The 12,138-nt window shown below is 52.4% G+C and overlaps 1 protein-coding gene across 10 annotated transcripts in view; it reads right to left on the reverse strand.

Moving 5' to 3' along the window:
• AKT2 (AKT serine/threonine kinase 2) overlaps positions 1–12,138 on the reverse strand; it is a 64,688-nt gene that overhangs the window by 24,761 nt on the left and 27,789 nt on the right. For 4 of the 10 annotated variants that reach the window (XR_002344388.1, XM_013988560.2, XM_005655818.3 and 1 more), the window contains exon 2: positions 7,330–7,458. Coding sequence is in view for 2 of the 10 variants with exons in the window: in XM_021093205.1 (XP_020948864.1) it covers positions 7,323–7,374 (52 nt within the window). In the remaining 8 variants the exon portion in view is untranslated. 10 annotated transcript variants of the gene reach the window in all.

Consider the following 12,138-nt stretch of genomic DNA (forward strand, 5'->3'; position numbering starts at 1 on the left):
TAAGGACTAAAATGAGACACTGAAACACATATCCACGCAAAAACTTTACATCAACGTCCACAGCAACATTACCCATAATAGTAAAAAGCGGAAACTCAACAGCCCATCAACTAATGAATGGATAAACAAAATGCGGCCTATCCACACAATGAGATATTATTCAGTCATATAAAGAAATGAAGTGTTAATACATGCGACTAGGTGGATGAACCATAACTTATGCTAAACGAGAGAAGTTTGTCACAAAGGATCATAAATTATATGATTTCATTTCTATAAAATGTCCAGAATAGGCAAATCCATAGAGATGAAGAGTAAATCAGTGGTTGCCTAGGCTCGAGGGGGGCGGAGTCTGGGGGGAAATGGGAGGGTGATGGCTGCGGGGGAGGGAGCAGGTTCCTTTTTCGACCACTGAGATGTTTTGAAATGGATGACGGTGACGCTCAACTCTAAACACGCTAAAAGTCACAGAACAGCCCTTTAAAATGGCTGAATTATATGACGTGTGAATTATATCTCCAGATTCTAAAAAAAGCGAGAGAGAGATGGCAAACATAAAGCAAACACAAAACGCGCAGCCTGGCTAGGGCCCAGTACACCAAGAAATCAATAAAATGCTTTTTTCATCAGGCCACTGGGCAGGCACAGAGTGTGCCAGGCCCTTGACTCACATGGCACGTGGGGAGGCGGGATGGCAGGGTGGGTTTCAGTCAGTCACCTCAATTCTCTACATCTTTGTTTCCTCTAACAGGAAATCCGCTCATCAATGCTGATGACTAGACAATACCATCGTGGTACTTTCGGCCAGACACTGTCCCACGTGTCTAAACAGGTTTTAACTTATTAAATTCTTTCAGATGTAGACACTAAATTTGTGTATATAACGCTCAAAAACTAGCAAAACCCCAAGTTCAAAAGCATAATCAAAGCATTATACACCATAACCAAGGAGGCCTGAAGGGTGGTTCAAATATGTGGAAATCAATGTGCTACACAGCAAGAGAATAAAGGGGGAAAACAGCAGCAAGATCATTTCCAATGGTGTAGAAAAAGCATCTGCCAAAATCCAACAGCCTTTCCTGATAAAACTGCTCAGCAAGCTGGGAAGCGAAGGGAATTTCCTCCATGGGATAGACGGCATCTGTGACCACACTCACCAATGACAGACCAAAAGCGTTCCCCTGAGATCAGGGGGATCCTGCTCTATTAAACACTGCGATAGAAGTTCTGGCCAGAGAAAAAGAAAAACATAAAAAGCATCCAACTTGAAAAAGACTAAGTAAAATTATATTTGCAGATAACATGATTCTATAAATAGCAAATCACAAAGAATCCACAAAACAATTACTAGAACTAACATATCCGGCAAAGGCCACACACAAAAACAAGCTGTGCTTGGAGTTCCCGTCGTGGCGCAGTGGTTAACGAATCTGACTAGGAACCATGAGGTTGCGGGTTTGATCCCTGCCCTTGCTCAGTGGGTTAAGGATCCAGCGTTGCTGTGAGCTGTGGTGTAGGTTGCGGATGCGGCTCAGATCCCACGTTGCTGTGGCTCTGGCACAGGCCAGCGGCTGCAGCTCTGATTCAACCCCTAGCCTGGGAACCTCCATATGCCTCGGGAGCGGCCCAAGAAATGGCAAAAACAAACAAACAAAAACAAGCTGTGCTTCTATATACCAGCAATGAATAACCCAAAAAAGAAATTAAGCAAACAATTCCGTTTACAACAGCACGAGGAGGCAAAGATTTAAACACCAAGAACTACAAAACACTGCTGAGATTAAAGACTTAAATGCAAAGACATCCTGTGCTCATGGGTTGGAAGACTTGCTATTAAGATTGCCAATACTGGAGTTCCCGCTGTGGCACAGTGCATTAATGATCTGGTATCGTCTCCACAGTGGCTCAGATCATGGTAGGTACGAGCCCTGGCCCAGCACAGTGGGTTAAGGAGCTGTGGCTCAGATTTGATCCCTGACCTGGGAACTTCCATATGCTGTAGATGCGTCAAAAAAAAAAAAGATTGCAATACTATCCCAAGGCAATCTACAGACTCAACACATCCCCTATCTAAATTCCAATAGCCACCTTTGCTGTTGATGAAGAGGACCTTCAAATTTACATGGAATTCAGATTCACATAGCGAGGGGTTCCAAACAGCCAAAGCAATATTGAAAAAGAACAAAGTAAAAAGACTCATACTTCCTGATTTCAAAACTTACTACAAAGCCACAATAATCAAATCAGTGTGGTATAAGGACACATATAGACACCAGTGGACTAGATCTGAGAGTCAAAAACTAAACCTACACACCTATGATCTATTGGTTTTCAGCAAAAGTACCAAGGCCATTCCATGTGGGAGGACTAGCCTCTTCAACAAATGGTGCTGGGACAACTGGATATCCATATGCAAAAGAACAGAGTTGGATCCCTACCTCACACCATATACCACACAAATTTATTTATTTATTTATTTATTTTAGGCAAGAAATAGATTTATTAAGATAGGACACTTGTGAGAGATGCTAGTGGGCAGGCACAGAAGCTCTGCCTACCACATAAAAATATTAACTCAAATGGATCTACCTAAATATAAGAGCTAAAATTATAAAGCTCTTGGAAGAATATACTGGGGTAAATCTTCGTGACCTTGGATTTGGCAACAAATTCTCAGATTTGACACCAAAAGTGCAAGCAACAAAAGAAAAAAATAAAGAGGACTCACTGAATGAAAAACTTCTGTGCAAAGGATGCTATCAAGAAAATAGAAGATGGGGAGTTCCCATTGTGGCTCAGCATTAATGAGCCTGACTAGTATCCATGAGGACATAGGTTCAATCCCTGGCCTCACTCAGTGGGTTAAGGATCCAGAGTTGCCATGAGCTGTAGTGTAGGTTGCAGACACACGTGGCTCAGATCTGGCACTGCTGTGGCTGTGGTGCAGGCTGGCAGCTATAGCTCTGCACTGGGAGTTCCCACTGTGGCATAGCAGGTTAAGGACCCAGCATTCTCATGGTGGCACAGGTTCAGTCCCTGGCCCAGTGAAGTGGTTTAAAAGAATCTGGTGTTGCCGTGATTGTGGCTGCGGCCAGCAGCTACAGCTCCGATTTGACCCTTAGCCTGAGAACTTCCATACGCCACAGGTGCAGCTGTAGAAAGAAAAGAGAAAAAAAACTCTAAACGAACAGGTGTGGGTGAAGATGTAGAGAAATTGAAACCCTGTGCATTGCTGGTGGGAAGGTCAAATGGTGTAATTGTGAAAGTTCCTCAAAAAGTTAAATACAGAAAACATTGTAGAGTGTACATACAGAATGTATGTCACAGATCATAAATGATATATATATTATCTAATTATATAGGATATAGTAGATTATAAATATAGAACACACAGCCCAGCAATTCCACTTCTAGGTGTATAACCCCCAAAAACTGAAAACAAATACTCAAGGAGTTCCCATAGTGGTGCAGTTGAAACAAATCTGACTAGGAACCATGAGGTTGCAGGTTCGATCCCTGGCCTTGCTCAGTGGGTTAAGGATCCGGCGTTGCCGTGAGCTGTGGTGTAGGTCGCAGATGCGGCTCGGATCTGGCATTGCTGTGGCTCTGGCGTAGGCTGGCAGATGTAGCTCCGATTCAACCTCTAGCCTGGGAACCTTCATATGCCAAGAGTTCGACCTAAAAAAAAAAAAGGGACAAAAAGACCAAAAAAAAAAGGGGATTGAGAAAAAAAAAGACAGAAGACAAACTGGTGGCTGCCAGGGGCTGGGAGGAGGTGGACTGAGAACTGATTACTTATCAAGTCCAGGGTTTCCTTTTCGGCTGACGAAAATGTTTTGGAACTAGACAGAGGTAGTGGTTACACAACACTGTGAAGGTACTAAAGGCCATTGAATTGAGCACTTTAAAACAGTTAAACTTTTTTTTTTTTCCTGCGTTTTTAGGGATGCACCCACAGCATATGGAAGGTTCCCACACTAGGGGTGGAATCAGAGCTGCAACTGCGACCTACACCATAGGTCATGGCACCACCAGATCCTTTAAATCACTGAACAAAGCCGAGTCCTCATGGATACTAGTTGGCTTTGTTATCACTGAGCCACAACGGGAACTCCTACTAAACAGTTAATTTTGTGTTATGTACATTTTACCTCAATTTTTAAAAGAAAAATAAAACCAGAAGAATTCACCTATACAGGGGAGGTCAGGACAGGAGAGTGGTTACTGCTTGGGAGAGGCAGAGGGGCATCTGGGGATTGACTTCTTTTTTCTTCTTTTTTTGGACCACACACACATGTGGAAGTTCCCAGCCAGGGATAGAACCCTCGCCACAGGGGTGACAATGCCTATCCTTAACCACTAGGCCACTGGGAAACTCCTGGGACCTACTTATTCTATTTTTTGAACTGGACGCAGGTTTTGGGGTGAGCTTACAATCCAGGCACTGACCTGTGGTACCACATACGCGTAAACATACAATGGAATATTGTTTGGCCATAAAACAGGAATGAAAAAAAAGAAACTTATTGGCAAAAACACCCTCACAAAAATGCCACCTTACAGATGAGGAAACTGAGGCAGAGAGGGCCCACACCTGCCTGAGGCTCACAGCTGTTAACTGGGGGAGTCAGGCCTAGAAAGCAGGTTCGCTTTGTCCCGAGCCCATGTTCTTGATCACTGAGCTGCCTGCCTCTTAACTGACAGACAGGGCCTGGCCCGCCGGAGTCTGGCAGAGGGTGTGCTGAGGCTGTGTTGGAAAGGGGACTCGAACATGGCATGAAGGACCCATTCCTTGCGTGGACTATGCTGAGTGAGAGGCAGCATGTGAGCCAGGTGCTGGCTCAGGAGTTCATGGGCCCAAGCATGAACCTCAACCCTGCCACCTCCTTGCTGAAACTTTGGGCAAGTCAGTCTTCCTGCTGAGCTTCGGCTTCCTGGTCTGCAAGACAGTGCCTATCTCACAAGACAGGGATAGAAATGGGGGGGACAAAAAAAGGTGGAATTCTTTACAGTGGATTAAGAGTCTGGCATTGTCACTTCCGTAGTGTGGGTTTGATCTCCGGCCCAGGAACTTCCACATGCCTTGGGTGCAGCAAAAAAAAAAAAGAAAAGAAAGAAAAGGAACAAAACTAGGCCTGCCTAAAGCAGAGCCCTAGGCCTGGCACAGAGCAGGCACACAGTAAACCAGAGCTGCTGTTATTTTAACCACCAGCAGAGGGGTGGGGTAGCACAGGTTTACAGACAACTAAAGGGCCCACCTTGCCTTGCCCACCTCTGTGAGCTGCCACTCAGAATGAGAGACACTGGGGAGACCAGTACATATGGTGTCAGGGTAGGTGGCCTTCTCAGCAGCTCATCTGCCTCCGCCCAGTAAGTAGGTGAAAGGAGACACTGAAGGCCTGGGAGGGGGCCTCACACACTCACACACACAATCCCAATCATTCATTCAACAGTTACTGAGTGCCTACTGCACACCAAGCACTTTTCTAGGGCACTGGGGATATCTCAGTGAACAAGCCAGGTAAAAATTCCTGCCCCTGGGAAGCTGACAGTCTCAGAGGCCTGAGCTGTTAGCCCGTTTTACAGATGTGAAACCAAAAGTCAGAGAGGTGACAGAGCTTACCCAGTCACACAGAGAGGAAGTGGCAGAACCAGGGTTAGAACCTTGACACCTGCCAAAGTTCAGAAAGCTCTAACAGCCCCAAACTCAGGGCCCTATCTGGGCAGGTAGGCCTAAGTGTCTCGAATGCCACCCTGCCTGGAAATGGGTCTCCGCTGCTGATGGGGAGGCCCAGCCGGGGGAGCCACCTCCGCCCCTCATCACCGCTCCGTGTCAGGGGGCTGGGACAGGGCAGGATGGGCGGGCACTTCTCCCAGTTCCTACAGGGCCAAGCCCATCAGCCTCCTCGCCCCCTCCAAATAGGCCTGGCCCAATCCCCTCTACGGACTCACAGCTGTCCCTTCGCCCTATCCCTGGCTAACTGTGGGGCTCGTGCCCTTGCTTCCTTCAGATCTTTATTCCAACACCCCCTCAGGGAGGCCCTCCCTGATCCCCCCGCTTAAGATCAGGCCCCCCTCCCCGGCTCACCCCCCCGACCCCCCTGGCCCTCACCACCATGCCACACAGTGGTCTACTTGGGTGCCAGCCGCCCTCCCTACCTAAGGTAAGACATGAACGGGGTATGTACACATTGACTGCTCATCAATAAATGTTTAAAAATGAAAAAAAAAAAAAATCCATAGGAGGTGGAGGACTTTTGCCCTCCTGGTTCGCCTCTGTATCCCCAGGGCCTAGACCAGTGCCTAGAACACAGGAGTGGCTCCATAAATGTATGCTGAGTGAATGAAAGCACCAAGGAGCACGGCTACCCCCAGGCCCGGCACCCCCCTCCCCAGGGAGGGTCCATGGAAGCCCGGACAGTCTGCCTCCTCCACTCCCCAGTGGCGCCTGCACAGGCCGACCGCGCGCAGGCTTCTTCCCAGCTGCCTCTGCACGCGGCGGTTCTGAGACGGGCCCACCTGGAGTCTAAGGGTCTCTCAGTCTCTTCCCTGACTTCGCTCCCCGCTGCCCACCAGCACAAGCAGATCAGCTTCACGGCATCCTGGGCGCCAGGGTCCGAGGCCGTCTCACCACTCCGCCGGCCTCCTCCAGCTCTCCCCCACTCACTCTGCTCCGGCCCCTCTGGCCAACTTTCCGTCGCAGGCACATCCCACCTTTGTGCTTGCTGTCCCATTCCCTGGGACACCCTTGCCCAGCTATCTGCATGGCGCACTCCCTCACTGCCAGGCCTCGGTCCACTGTCCCCTCCTCAGAGCTGCGTCCCTTGAACCCCGTCTTTCTCCAGCCTGTTTCCCTCAGAGCTCCTCCTTTTCACCACCTGACAGCATGGATCTGTTTATCTGTTTACTGTCTGTCCCCAGCACCCAATGGACTGCAAACTCCATGGTGGCACCACCACGTCCCCAGAGCCTGGGATGGCCAAGATGGCCTCCTACACACTCCACGAGTATCTGCCGATTGAATAAAGGCTGAAGAGCATCAGGCAGTGTTACTTCAGTGAAGGGATTTCCCCGCTCTCCAGCCACTCTGGCCAACCCTCCGTTCCTGAGAGTTGACAGGACCTCTGATGCAGGGGCAGAACTCAAGGCCTGGCTGGGGGGCTCATGCAGGGGGTCCAGCTAGACCTGGACACTCAGGCCCAAGCATCGTCACAGCTCCGCTGCCCAGACCTCCCTCAAAGATTCCATGAAATGGGCTTGTCAGGAGCTGTGGCCTGGGGCAGGCGGCGGGGGAGACACGCAATCCTCTGGGCACAAGCAGCCCCTTACCACGCTTGTGAGCCAGCCTTCTTTGATGACAGACACCTCATTCATGGTGGCAGCGTGACACGCTGTCACCTAGCTTGGGACAGCTCAGGGCAGCAGGACATGCAGGAGGCGTGGTGGACAGAGCGCAGTCTGCAAGACAAGAGAGAGGAGTCCGTCAGCGTGGGAGGGGGATTCGCCCTGGCCCCGCCGCCCAGCACAGCCTGCCTCCCAGGCCCCTCTGGCTGCTCTGACCTGCTGGAGCCAGGGAGGGTAGGGAGACCTGCCCCCCGGGCCCAGACTGAGGGGGAGAGGGGGCCTCGTCCCCAGGGACCCCAATCCTGGGGGGAGGGACACGACCTGCCCTTAGAGCCCTACTCTGGGAGAAGCAGAGCTCCCTAGCCTGGCCCTGCACTCAGGACACCTATGCTGAGCAGAGGCAGCCCCCCATGAACCCCTACTCCTGGCTGGGCCGAGCAGCTCCACCCCCCGCGGCATTCCCATGCCCCAGTGCTAAGGTCACCTGGGATGAATTAGACAGCCCTGAGCACCTGAGGGAGTGCTCAAAGCCACCAGCATCTGCCTGCCATCCCCAAATACACATGCACGCACGCGCGCACACACACACACTCCTCTCCAAACCACAGAGTCATCAACCTGCCACCTTTAGCAAACCAAGTACTGCACCAGGTCACCTCGTGTCGCTGCCTCAGCCTCAGTTCCCTCCTTGTCCCCACCAGATAACAGGAAAGAAAGAAAAAAAAAGATCTTGGCACTCCGGATCTTGAACAAGAAAGCAATCCACACACTTATCTGGGGTCCAGGAGACAGTCCTGGGGGCTCAACCAAGGCCCTGGTCCCTTCCCCAAGACCTCTGCTTCTGTCCTCAGGGACCAGCAGCCGACAGACTGACGGACGCCGAGGCCGCTGCTTCGTCTCAGGTTCCCGGGGCGGAGGGGAGAAGGGGGGCAGGCAGCCACCAGCTGGGCCCCTACCTGGAGCCACAGGCCTGGACAGGGGCCATGGAGTCCAAGGCGCCTTTCGCCTCTCCTGGCCTGGGGCTATTTGCGGACAGCAGGTCAGGAGCTACGGTGGCCCCCAGAGAAGCAGCAGCTGGTTCTGGGGACACCGTGGGCATCAGCTTTCTCTCGTGCCCCAGGGGAGCTGGCGGGCCGGACACACTACTGCATGTGACGGTGGCAGGCTGCCCAGGCCCTGGGCAGAGGAAGGGAGGTAAGTGGGAGGACGCCGGAGGAAGACAAGACGGACAGTGACAGGGAAGTAAACAGCACAGTGAGAAATCACGTTCTGAACTCGGAGCTGCAAAGACAGGGCCCAAAAGGGGCTCCCTCCCCGGCAGGTACTCCAGGAGCTCACACCTAGGAACTGAACACACCCGTGACCAGCAGACCTTCGCTCCTAAAAATCCCACCAGTCTGCGCTTCTATCTCTAACGAGACCAGGGTCTCCATCCCAGACTCCCTTCAAGGTGGCTCAGGGCCAGCGCCGTCCTCTGGAGGCCTGCCCCACCTCCTCCCTGGCCTCCCACCCTCCAATCTGTCTCCCATTCAGCAGCTAGAGGAACCCTCTAATCCGACCCCTGGCTTCCTTAGCTTGGGACCCCAGGCTCCTCAGGCCCTGGCCGCTGCTGAGCTGCACTCCGGCTGCCCTGCTCAGCCCGGCAGTCCCATCGACCCGGCTTCCTGACCGCCCCTCCCTCCCTACCTCCCTCCCCTCACTGGCTTCCTCCCTGGGCTCCCAACCTCTGCTCTCAACTCCTATACTCCATCCAAATCCAACCCTGTCCCGCTCTGTTCAAAACCTTCCCATGGCTCCCTAGTGTGTTCAGAACACAGACCACCACCCATTCCACCATGAGAATGCCCTGTATAAGCCGAGAGGCACCTTAGAAAGCCCTCAAGCCGAGAGGCTAATGACCCCTCCTCCCTCACCCTCACTCTCTGCCAGGCTTCTGTCACTCGGCCCCTTCTCTCTGGCCTCCATCCCCAGTGCCCTCTGTGAGCTCTCCCTCCTCCTTAAGGTCTCGGCTGAACCCGTGCCTCCTCCGGGGTGCCCTCCTGACTTCAGAGGCTGCACTGGGTGCCCCTCTGGTCAACACTCTCATTCAGGGCACCAGCCCAGCGCCTGGTTCTCCGCTGAGTGAACAATGAAAGAACCCAAGTCCCCTCCACAGACCCCCAGCCCAGGACCAGACACAGCCACGGAAACAGTCCCAAGCTTATTCAGGTCACCAATCTTTTTTTCTGAGTACGTTCAAAGCTCCAGACTCTGTTCTGGGTGCCAGAGACGGAGTGTCACTAAGAAACAGCCCCCACGTTCAGGAAGCTCACATTCCGGTGAGGAAGGTAGACAACACACAGGCACAATGTCAAGTGGTGAAGTAAAATAAAGCAGGGGGCAGGCCGACAGGGAACAGGTGCCGTGTTGGCCACACAGCACGGGGGACATGTGAGCCCACACCCGAATTAACCAGGAGGGCCGACATGCAGGGAACGAATTTCAGGCAGGGGAACAGCAAGTGCAAAGCCCCTGAAGAAGCTTGGGAAGGAGACTGGGGAGTGTGGTGAGCCACCCAGGCCAGCGGGGCTTCAGGGTAAGGCACTGGCCATGGTGGGCAGGGGGAAGGCTTAGGGTCTGGAGGCAGGAGGTGGGGAGTCAGGGACCAAGGACTTCCTCTCCAACACAGAGGCCGCCACCACGCTTCCCCCTGGTACAAGCTCGGGTCAGAAAGGGGATGGGTTCTCAAACAGGGCTGGGATGGAGAACGCCGAGGCCCGAGGAAGGGTGGATGTGGAAGGGAAGGCCAGGGGCCTGCGTCCAATCTCGGCTCTCCCCGCCCCTCCCCGCCCCTCCTCTCTCCTCCCGCAAGCCTCTGTGACTCAGGAGCACTAGGGCGGTCAGCAGAGGCTCGGCCCACTGCCTGGCCCCCAGCGAACACCCAAACACGTGGCTCCCATGGTCAGAGAGAGAAAGACAAGTAAAGGCAGCCAGGTGTGGGCCAAGAGCAGTCAGGGCTACAGAGTGCGAGCGCCAATGCCAGCTGGGCAGCCTTGAGTGCACCCGTGCTCCCAGTCTCTCCTGAACACCCCCCACTGCCCCACCAGAGGGCCGTGACCATGCCGGGGGGGAGGGCAGGGCCTGAGAGAGGGGAGGCATTAACCTTGGGTCTCCCAGCTGAGGAGTGGGAGGCCCTGGCTGCTGCTGGGCACACCAGAGCCACTTTTTACATTCTCATTTCAGCGACTAAAAAGCCAGCGGCAGCTTGGGCGAGGGCAGGGGGAGGAACTGGAAGATACCCTGCATTTGCCTGGATCCTGCCTGTCCTCGGCCGAGGTGTCTGTGACACAGTCCTGCAGTGATGAAACAGCATCACCACAGCCAAGAAGATGGCCCGCTCCCTGGGGAGCTGCCAAGGGAGGACACCCAGACCTGCCTCAGGTGTCAGCACAGGGGCCTGCCTGGCTGCCTCGTGGGCAGCACGCCCCACAGCAGGGAGGGCCTGCAGGGCCCCAGCCCCACTCGCTGCTCCCTAGGGTGTTTGGCTTCAACTGGCTGAGGGTCCGAGCAGGAGATAAAGCAGTGGGCTAGAGGTGAGCCACCTGGGAGGCAAGGTGAAAAGAGAGCATCTTATAGGAGAGGACAACCACACAACCAAGGAATGAAGACAGTTTCATTAGCATCAGGGAAATGCAAATTGAAACCACCCAAGGAGTTCCTGTCGTGGCTCAGGAGGATGAGGGTTTGATCCCTGGCCTTGTTCAGTGGGTTAAAGATGCAGCACTGCGGCAAGCTACAGCATAGGTCACAGATGCAGCTCAGATCCTGTGTGGCTGTGGCATAGGCCTGCAGCTGCAGCTCCAACTGACCCCTAGCCTGGGACCCTCCATATGCCACAGGTGCAGCAGTAAAAACAAAAACCTGAAACCATCCACTAGGATGGCTAAAATTTAAAAAACTGACAATGTCAAATGCAGTCAAGAAGGTAAAGGTAAGAGTTCCCTGGTGGCCTAGTGGGTAAGGATCCATCATTGTCACTGCTGTGGCACAGGTTTGATCCCTGGCCTGGCAATTTCCACAAGCCATGGGTGCAGCCAAAAAAGAAAAAAAAAAAAAAAGGTGGTAAAGGAATCATTACTGGTGGGAGTATAAAATGGCTCATCAGAGTTCCCGTCATGGCTCAGTGGAAACAAATATGACTAGTATCCATGAGGATGCAGTTCAATCCCTGGCCTCACTCAGTGGGTTAAGGATCCAGTGTTGCTGTGAGCTGCAGTATAGGTCGCAGACATGGCTCGGCTCCGGCATTGCTGTGGCTGTGGTATACGCCAACAGCTACAGCTCTGATTTGACCTCTAGCCTGGGAATCTCCGTATACCACAGGTGCAGCCCTAAGAAGACTAAAATAAAATAAAATAAAATGGTTCGACCACTATGAAAAATTGTTTGGCAATAAGAATTAAAACTCAGCCTGTGCCTAACCTATGACCCAGCAATTCCACCACACCCACAACGAAATGAGCCTATTTGTTGAGCAAAAGACATATGCTAGAATGTTCACAACAGCAACACTCACAGTAACCTCAAAACTGGAACCAGACCAGGTGTCCCCCAACAGGAGAATGAACAAACCAAGGTAAACTCATACATGACAACACTGCTCAGTAAGAAAAAGGCCTGAACCACTGCTACCTACCCTTACATGGAGTGAAAGAAGCCAGATGCACAATCACACATCCAGTAGGAGTCCATGGACAGCAAGTTCAGAACAGGCAACGGGACACGATTTGTTTTTCACTAGTTAAACTGTGCAGA

This window comes from Sus scrofa, chromosome 6, assembly GCF_000003025.6.
Source record: "Sus scrofa isolate TJ Tabasco breed Duroc chromosome 6, Sscrofa11.1, whole genome shotgun sequence".
In the NCBI taxonomy this organism is placed as follows: Eukaryota; Metazoa; Chordata; class Mammalia; order Artiodactyla; family Suidae; genus Sus; species Sus scrofa.